The following is a 9741-nucleotide window of genomic DNA, read 5'->3' as shown; positions in this document are numbered from 1 at the left end:
TTAAAATATTTAGCAGTGACCATTTTATTTTCGATTTCTCATTTTACAAAAAAAAGCAGGTATAAAAATGAGCAGCATTTTATAATTCCTTTCCAGTTTTGTGATACAAAACTGGCATTAAGTATAAACTAAACACACTGGTCAACTTTGCTCCTAAGCCATTCACATTCAAGCTGTTTCCAGGTCTGGAATGCAAATGATCTCCTAGAAAGTCTTTTTTTTTTAAGCACTTTTTTATTGGTCAGTACTTTCTCCCTTAATACAACATGGAACATAACCATATTAGGAATAGAGGTTAAGATTTTCTAGGTCCCACTAGCTGAACACTGATCAAGAAACGCTTGCAACTTAGAATAAAACTATACATTAGATTTGATATGAGGCTAACACCAAAATAGGCACTCTCATGTTTTGTCCCCCCGACCTCGGCAGTATAGGATACTTTTCCCATGTCCTGATCTTATGCCAAATTTTCATTCCAATAGCAGGCAATGATGTGATGAAGACAGGGAAACACATGACATCAGGGCATGTGTCAAGAGACTCTAAAAGTTACGGGGAGAAGGAAACTTGACATGAAGACCTTATTGTTGGCAGCAGTCCCACGTCAAGTGCAATGTGTAATTCTGCCCTTACTTCAGTGTACACTTGTTAGGTTATTCAGAGGCAGCTGCTATTATGCAGAGTTCCAAAATGTTTTCCCTGTTCCCTTTGCTTGGTGGATTATCACAGAAACAATGACATTCTCCACTTGTGGATTCCTCATGTAAAAAGGTTTGCAAAGAAAAGTGCAGGGCACTTATGAAAACCCAGCAATGAGCAACTTGACTCGACAGATCCTTGCCAACTGCTGTAAAGTTAGACATTGACTAGAAAATGTAAAGTCCAGTTTGTTATTTGTAAGCTGTCCCGTATCAACGCAGTTTACATGGAATGCTGCCCAAACAGCTAAAGAATTTAAAACTGACCTCAATCCCCACCATCTGCTCAGAGTTTCTGGCCAAAAATGGGGAAGGAAGGCTGTATATTGTCATGATTTTTTGAAATTATCCTATGCAAACACTTGTACATGTGTCACTGAAATGCTTTGTGAGTACCAGATACTCATTTTAGAAAAAAAAATTGCACTTATAGAATTATCCAACATTTAACAAAAGAAGTCTGATATGTATATTATGCCACAGATATGAAAAGCAAGAAGGCAAGCTGAAAGAAAGAGAGATGCTACCCACAGGGCGGTGATGGCATTTGGTTGTTTTGGTCTTTGTATGAGCATTTCCCACACCCATGGTAGAAGGAGCAATTTTTGCTGGACTTAAACTGTTTTCCTGGCAGTTAAGACACGAACAATGGATCCTACACCTCCAGCAGCAAGAGCCTGAAAACGGACAACAAGGAAGAGGAAGTTAAAGCACTCACTGAAGACACATCTAACTAAGCAGACATCTACTAGCATGTTTCATGTGGCTATCTCAAAGAGGCACAAGAAATTAGAAACATCAGTTTATTGAACTGGGAACACAAAAAAGACCAGGGAAGTACACTAGTTTGAATTAAGATACAAACCATTCACAGAACCATGTTCACATATACAGGTGAAACTCGAAAAATTAGAATATCGTGGAAAGGTTCTTTTCTTTCAGTAATTCAATTTAAAAGGTGAAACTAATATATGAGATAGACTCATGACATGCAAAGTGAGATATGTCAAGCCTTTGTTTGTTATAATTGTGATGATTATGGTGTCCAGCTGATGAAAACCCCAAAGTTGAAATTGTTAATTTGGGGTTCTCATCAGCTGTACGCCATAAGAATCACAATTATAACAAATAAAGGCTTGACATATCTCGCTTTGCATGTCATGAGTGTTAGGATATTGGTACAGACCCTGCTGCAAAAGCAGCAGCGAGGCTGATATGATTTGTGTTTTTCCCATGAGAAAGACAGCTGTTTTATCTTTCTCTCAACCATGTGATATCTTTACTTTCACTTTCAGTTCTGGCTCAAGAGAGATACTAGATGCATTATGCACAGCTCTGACTTACTGAGCTGGCAAGCAGAGACACACTCTGCATCTTATCTACAATAAAATAGTTTAGCCTTAATGGCTTGTGTGTGTTGTTCTTCACACTGGGGAACAATCACATATCAATGTGCCACTGGACTCGAGTAGCCAGGAATGCACTCAGGCTTCGTCCCTGCCTGGGGGTTCAGTCTTACAACTTGCCCCGGGCGGGACGTTTGCTAACAATGAGTCTATCTCATATATTAAACTCCAGTAGCTAATGAAAATAATTGCTTACATAAATGGACCTTTCCACAATATTCTAATTTTTCAAGTTTCACCTGTATTTCCTCAACTAAAACTCATTTTAATGTATATTAAATTATCTCAGTTCACTGGGCAATTACAAATTTTGATGACAACAGTCATTATTTCTATGGCACACAATCATAGTCAGTAAATGAATAGAAATATTTATTTTGCTTTACTGAAGATGTCATAGGTGGGTGCCCAATTTTTCTCTGAGGAACATTACTCCAATCCAAATCATCCCTACGGTCCACAGAAGCATAAAAGTAGTGTTTCTATTAGGTGTCTAGCAACACATGAAAAGGTACAATGTATTTAGTATTCAATGAAGTTTTACTCAGAGCAGATCCACCAATTTCAGTGGGTCTACTCCAAGCAAGGCTTAGCTAAATACCACCCTTAGCTTTTTAAATATGCATACAACTCACTTCATTTGATTACTCAAGTACTGATGACTGATAGATGAATGTGTCAACCAACGCCACGGCAAACTTTTCAAGTTTGAGATGCTTTTGGTTTGGTTTTATATGTTATTGTCTTGTTGTGAACCACCCTGAGAACTCCGGGTATAGGGCGGTGTATAAGTTGAATAAATAATAAAATAATAAATTATGAAGCATCAGGACATGTGGAAGCTCTGGGGGAAATCCAATGGTGTCGTCCTCCAGCAGAACAGATACCATTAGCAGAACAGAGTCCCCCTTTCCCTTGCAACTCCTAATGCACCCCCAATGACTACTCCAAAGAATTGGGAAACCTTCCAGAGCAGATTTGGAGGAGTGTAGAGAGCTCTAGCAGGGATGGAAGAAGTCCCATCATACAGCTGGATGTTTCTCTCCATCTGTACAAGGACTTACATTCACACACAAGTCATCCGTAGATCTTGTGATCATCAAGTGATAAATATGGAAGTGAGAATCAACTCTAAGGAAATATATTTGGTTTTGTTGGTTTCCAGCAGTTAATTAAGGTAAAAGGATGCATGCCTTAAGCAACATGATTGTCACAGGCAATTCCTATCTTTCATGATTAATCTCTCATTGCCAAAGACACAGTCAAGTTTTTAGAAAAATACATTAGTCAACGAGTTAAATTGTGTAGTAAGTTTGGAAAATGAATTGTTTGCTAATATTAAAATTTGTGTATGCTCATTCCATTGGGTTAATTCTAGTATTGTTTTTTCCAGCCCATTCATCATTTTACTTCTGCGGTGTTCCCCAACTCACCTGACACTTCTTTTCTAAGATAAAGTTCCAGTTTTTTTTAGTCTATCTAAATAACTCTTTCAAGTATGCTATATCCTTTGGGATGCATGGGGCTCTGTTACCCTTTCCTCCCTTCTTGCCTATGCTTTATTGAGAAGTGCAAAGGGAGAAAAAATAGCACACAACTCAGAGACCCCAAGAAAGGAATGATTCCAAGCCACCATACCTTTTCATGCCACTGTAGTAAAACAGCACTGCTGTTGTCAGATGGGCTCTCAAAACCCTTGTAGATGTATTTCATTAAGAGATCAACTCCACTCTTATCCAAAGACTGTACTGCCTTTTCAATATCATTGGCTTTGAAAGAGATGAGAACCTTCAGGACAATACTTTCTGCACGATCCTGGAGAAAAATTGAAAAAGACAAACAGAAAAAGAACCATGAACACTGCAATCCTGTGCTCACTTACTTGGAAGCATGTCCAACTGAACTCAGCTGATTTTCTTCTGAGCAAACATGCACTTGGTTTGACCAGTGCAGTTTATACTATTAAGAAAGGTTCTAATGACCATAAAAAAATCAACAAGTTCTAAGCTACTAGACTTACATGACTATTATGACTGTGTCTGCAACTATGTTGCAGAAATAAATTAGTTCTAATATAGAATTAATAAGACCTTAGGAATACTTCTGTTTTATCTGAAATGGCAAAAGATTAACTAGCTGCAGATGGCAATTTTCAAAAGAGGCAAGCTCAAATAAAAGTTCTATGCCGGGGTGTCCAACTTCCAAGAGACTGTGATCTACTCCCACTATAAAAAACTGGCGTCAAAGTAGTTGAGCTTTTCTGTGGGGAGGATGAGCCAAGATCGACCGGGGCACCCCGTGATCGACTGGTACATCACAATCAAACTATTGGACACTCCTGTTCTATGCCATTTCATACCCAGTTCCCTTCATTGGTACACCAGACCCAGATCATTCTGCAAGGTCTAAGTTGCATTTCTCACTTTATGCTTTTGTCTTGCTTTGGCAAAAACAGTTCAACAAGTTCTAATTAGAGTGACCTGGTTTGACCTCTCTAGAGGACTATTAGATTAGAATGATTTTAGGTAACTGTAAGGTAATAGTTACAAAGTTACTACAGTATATTAGAATGGAACGCTGAAGAAAGGGTGGAGGAGGTCCATTAGATACAAAATAAGATAAGATATAGATAAGATAATATTTTCCTTTTTTTCTTTTTTTTCTTTTTCTCTTTATTCCTACTGTTTTTGTCTTTTTGTTTTCTTTTATATTTTTACAGTGATGTATAATGTCTATTGTAAGGTATAATGAGCAATGGTTTTCTTTTTCTTTTCGTTTCTATTTTGGAAAATTTAATAAAATATTTATAAAAAAAAAGAGTGACCTGGTTTGGACATAACACTAAACTACTGTGCACTACCCAAAGTTCAGCACAGTTATGTAATCAGACACTTTCACTGTATTTTTCAATGAACCACAGTTTATTGTTATGTCCAAAGCTGAAACCATGGTTGAATTTAACTAAAGTTTAGGGAAACAATACAACTTCCAAATCCATTGTTTGGTGTTGTTTCCCCCCACCCTAAACCTAGATTAGAGTAACCACGCTTTGGACATAACAACAAACTGAAAGCAAAAGCTTTCAGTCTCCTCCACATAGCTGCACTGGAGATGAGGAGCTGATGAGCCCAAGGCTTGCTTGTTCATAGAATGCTAAACCACTGTTTAGAATTAAACAGAAGTAGGATTAAAAATGTAAATAAATATATATTTATCATTGCAGGAACTGTCTCCCATGCCTTACTTAAAAAGCAACAGGAACACAATGGATTTCTACTTTTATAATTAATTTTCTCTTTTGTCTTCTAAAAAGAACTTTAAACATTATAGCCATCTGCACAATGTTTGAACCACTGAATGCAGACTAGGGCTTCATTCATTTCGTTTTGTCAGCCTGTTCAGGTCTGAAAAAATAGGATGATCTTTAAGCAATCAATTAAGACACAATACATGGCCTGATGTCAATAGACAGAAAGTTCCAAAGCACAGGTACTGCCATAGTAAAATATTGATTTCTTACAATTGCAGAAAGAGTATTATGTGGCACCTGTAACAGTGCCAGGTGCACAGATCAAAGCAGTCAAGTGAGCACCAGTGAGGTAAGGCTGGTCTCAAGCCATTAAGGGCTTTCTACTCCAATACTAACACCCTGAACTCAGCCCAGTAACAAATCAGCAACCAGTGCAGGTATCTGAACAGAGGTGTTGTATGACAAGAGAGTCTTCTTTGACAGCAACTGTACTGCAGCATTCTGCATTAATTGCAGTTTCTGGGTCAAGCTTAATAGAAGCCCCACAGAGTGTATTGCAGTTATCCAATCCTGAAGTCACCAATGTAATAACACTTAAACACGCCCATTAATTTTTGAGAGTTACAGCAGCAATTCAGCAGTGTTTTTAGATGTGGTTAAAATATTCTGAAAAACAAGAGCAGTCTTCAATCACTATTATACCATAATTCTCCTGTTAACTCACCTTTACGGCTTGACTCTTGGTGTTGATTGGAGGATTTTTCAGAGCTGCCTGTAATGCAGCCATCATGTTCCCCGTAAACAGCAGTTAAGGACAAGACAATTTTTACCAAGCTTTGAGGGTTCAAAAACTAGTAATAGTTATAGAACACATTTCAAGAGTTCAAAATGCTTCAGATACATTCACAATTACCCTTAAAATAGCCCTGTAAGGTTTTTCAGTATCTTATGCAGCTGGGGGTGGAGAGAGCAGCACCAAAGCTGAGTAGTTTGTATAATGGCACTTCGCAAATGGCTGAAGTTAAATTTGAAGAGAGGACTTTCTGACTCAAACCTTACTCTTTCCCACTACGCAGCACAGAGCTTAGAGCAGCGCCTCAAGCAGACTGAAAAATCTTAGTGGTTGATTAGAGAATGCTATGTCTAATAAGCAAAGAAAGATTAGCACATCTCAAGAGATATAAACAAACAGCCAGCCTGTTGACAATGCAGAACAGTATTTTAATTAGACCCAATGTGGTTTTGGAAATGGGGGGTGGGGTTCCTTTCTTGATTACTTCCTGGAGCCCATTTAAACAGTATAATTCTTAGAATCTGTTTCTTCTATAAATGAGACAAATCACTAATTTCCTGGTCCTATGAAAATTCACCCAGAAATAAGTTGTACTTTGTTCTCAAATGAGTGTGCTTAGGATTACAAAATGGAACTGAATACCAGTTGCATTATCACTGACTAGATGCAACTGTTTCCATAAAAGGAAAGACCCTACTGAATTCATGTACTTCCTGTTCTGTTTTAGTCTGACAGGAGGAAGTTAGAAGGCTGTAATGCTTTGCAGACTCCTCCTCCCATGTTCTTCAATTTGATGTAACACTGTCAAATGCATGCTTTAGGACTGTGCAGGCAAACGGCAAGAAAAGGCACTTATAAAAGTACTGGTGAAACTCGAAAAATTAGAATATCGTGGAAAAGTCCATTTATGTAAACAATTGTTTTCATTAGCTACTGGAGTTTAATATCTGAGATAGACTCATGACATGCAAAGCGAGATATGTCAAGATTTTGTTATAATTGTGATGATTATGGCGTACAGCTGATGAAAACCCCAAAGTTGAAATTGTTAATCTGGGGTTCTCATCAGCTGTACGCCATAAGTATCACAATTATAACAAATAAAGTCTTGACATATTTCGCTTTGCATGTCATGAGTCTATCTCATATATTAGTTTCACCTTTTAAGTTGAATTACTGAAAGAAATGAACCTTTCCATGATATGATAATTTTTCGAGTTTCACCTATAGATGTGCAAAGCTTCTACCGTGTTAAGCCATTCAGATTATACTACATTAAGCTTTTTTTCCTTTTCAGATATGCCTGAAGCTTATCACAAAATAAGTTCTAATAAAAATAGAACATCTGCCCCATGAACACTTATGTCTTACTAAAGCTATCCATAGACTAATGCAATTCTTAACAAGTAGACCCACTGAATATGGTTAAACATTTTTAGCTGATTAACAATCTCATTTTTCAATATTAAATTGTACTACACTACAGTATCATGACCTGCCAACCTAGCAGTTCGAAAGCACATCAAAGTGCAAGTAGATAAATAGGTACCACTCCAGCAGGAAGGTAAACGGCATTTCCATGCACTGCTCTGGTTCGCCAGAAGCGGCTTAGTCATGACCCGGAAACTGTACGCCAGCTCCCTCGGCCAGTAAAGCGAGATGAGTGCCGCAACCCCAGAGTCCTCCATGACTGGATCTAACAGTCAGGGTCCCTTTACCTTTACAGTATCATGATATGGGGCATTTTTGAGAATGTTAAAAAATGAGATTCAACTATGCTATGCAGACACATGAATTCACAGCTTGGAAAATAGATCAAGTAATTTTAACATTATTGAAGAGGTGTGTTTTCAACAATGCTGGCAACCATGAAACCCTTTCACACACTTTTGAATTAAAAAAATCCACGAAATGATTAAATTATTATAGTGTGTCAATCAAGAAAAAGTTCCAGGCCTAACTTTTGACCTGTGAAAAAAAGAGCAATGAACCCTGAGGAAGGAGGAGCAGAGTAGTGTGTGTGTGTGTGTGTTCAGCAGGGAAGCAAGATAAAGCTTTGTGTATTGAAGGTGGAGGAAAGTTAAAATATATGTTCAACCAAAGCTGTTAGTGCCTTTACTGACTTGTTCTTGCATAAATCACTCTCTGTTTTACACCACAGTTCTTTTTTCTTCCATAAAAATGTTGTGAGGAATAGCATGAACTACAGGACAGCATGACTGTGAACATCAACATTACAGTCTGCTGAAACAGTGGCTACATTGAGATGCCTTCATGCTCAAAGCCAGTGTGGTTTAAAATGGTCTCTCAATGCTCCTCTGTCAGATTAAAGCATATCTTACACATATCTTAATTGTTTGCAGTTGTACAGAATGGGTCTGAAATGTTAAACGTTCAAATGTCAGCTAGGTTCCCTTTATACCCCACCTACAAAGCATTTGTGTGAAATGTGGGCGACAAATACAACCAGCCCATAACTGTGGGCCCTACTTCCAAGTAAAAACCAAGATGCAATCTTGTATGCTGTTACACAAGAGCAAGCCCCACGGAAAACAGTAAGGTTTTCTTCCAACCAGCAAGATCGTCTCTCAGCCTAACCTGAACAGTAAGAGCTGTTCAACAGTGGAGGATTCAATCAGGTGGTGGTGGAATCTCGTTCCATGGAGGTTTTTAAGCAGAGGTTGGATGGCCATCTGTCCTGGATGCTTCAGTTGAGATTCCTGCATTGCTGGGAGTTGTTGACCCCTTGGGTCCCTTTACAATTCTGTGAAAGGGAGAAGGGTTCGCAAACCCCACTTAGGGAGTAGTCAGACGGGACAAGGGAGGAATTAAATGCCCACTAAATTCGAGTGAGGATCTGCTCCCATCAAGCAGGCACCGGCTGCGGGTGTAGCAGAAGCCCCCTCCCCCCAAAAACTGTATCCATACTGGGGTGGGGGAAGCACAGCCACCGTCAGGGCTCCTGTCATCCTTTCTCTCTGCCCCGCCCCACCCACCTCCTCCTCCTTTGCGGAAGAGATGGAAGACGGAGAAGCCAAGGGCCTCGGCAGGCAGGGCGATCCTTGCTCCTCGCCTACAGCAGTAGAACCTCAAGTAGCCGGGGGTTCGAGGCCCACGTTGGGCGAAAAGATCCCAGCACTGCAGGGGGTTGGGCTAGATGACCCCCGGAGGTCCCATCCAGCTGTGTGGTTCTAAGCGGCTGGACGGAGATGGCAGGGGAGGCGCGGCGCCTGTCACGGTGCCCAATGGCCTCCCATTAGAGAACCAGCGCCAGGAGAGGAACCTCCTCAGCCCGCCCTCCATGGGAACGGAGAGAGGACCCCCCCCCCGAACCCCGCGGGTAGCTTCTGTTTTTTGGTTCCCTCAGAGAACCGGAGGGAGCCGAAGGATATTGCCTCAGGCACGAGTCCACCTCGCCCTCGTCGGGGCCCACCTGGCCGTCGCCGCCGTCCTCCTCGTCCACGAACTTGTTCTCGTCGTACTCGTCCACGTCCACCCGGCGGAAGCGCGCGGAGGAGACCGTGTGCTTCGCCATGGCTGCGCCCCGCCTGACTCGCTCTGTCAAAGGAAGGCGGCGGCGGCAGCAGCAGC

General features: G+C 40.3%; 1 protein-coding gene across 1 annotated transcript; it reads right to left on the bottom strand.

Moving 5' to 3' along the window:
- Positions 1-9741, bottom strand: ARPC5 (actin related protein 2/3 complex subunit 5). The gene is made up of 4 exons (XM_033151173.1): positions 9543-9741; positions 6082-6154; positions 3746-3922; positions 1-1378 (listed from the first exon to the last, which is right to left on the bottom strand). The coding sequence occupies exons 1-4, from the start codon at positions 9683-9685 to the stop codon at positions 1316-1318; spliced, it is 456 nt and encodes a 151-aa protein (XP_033007064.1). The 5' UTR covers positions 9686-9741; the 3' UTR covers positions 1-1315.

Source organism: Lacerta agilis, chromosome 6 (genome assembly GCF_009819535.1).
Source record: "Lacerta agilis isolate rLacAgi1 chromosome 6, rLacAgi1.pri, whole genome shotgun sequence".
Taxonomy (NCBI): Eukaryota; Metazoa; Chordata; class Lepidosauria; order Squamata; family Lacertidae; genus Lacerta; species Lacerta agilis.
The sequence above is the reverse complement of the archived record's forward strand: the minus strand, read 5'-3'. Positions and strand labels throughout refer to the sequence as shown.

Bases quoted from the DNA above. Each gene is read 5' to 3' on its own strand.
- ARPC5 (XM_033151173.1), bottom strand. From the start codon at position 9,685: ATGGCGAAGCACACGGTCTCCTCCGCGCGCTTCCGCCGGGTGGACGTG. The intron at 3,923-6,081 runs GTGAGTTAACAG...ATTTTTCTCCAG, and splicing joins CCAAGAGTCAAGCCGTAAAG to GATCGTGCAGAAAGTATTGT. The intron at 1,379-3,745 runs GTATGGTGGCTT...GTCCGTTTTCAG, and splicing joins TACTACAGTGGCATGAAAAG to GCTCTTGCTGCTGGAGGTGT.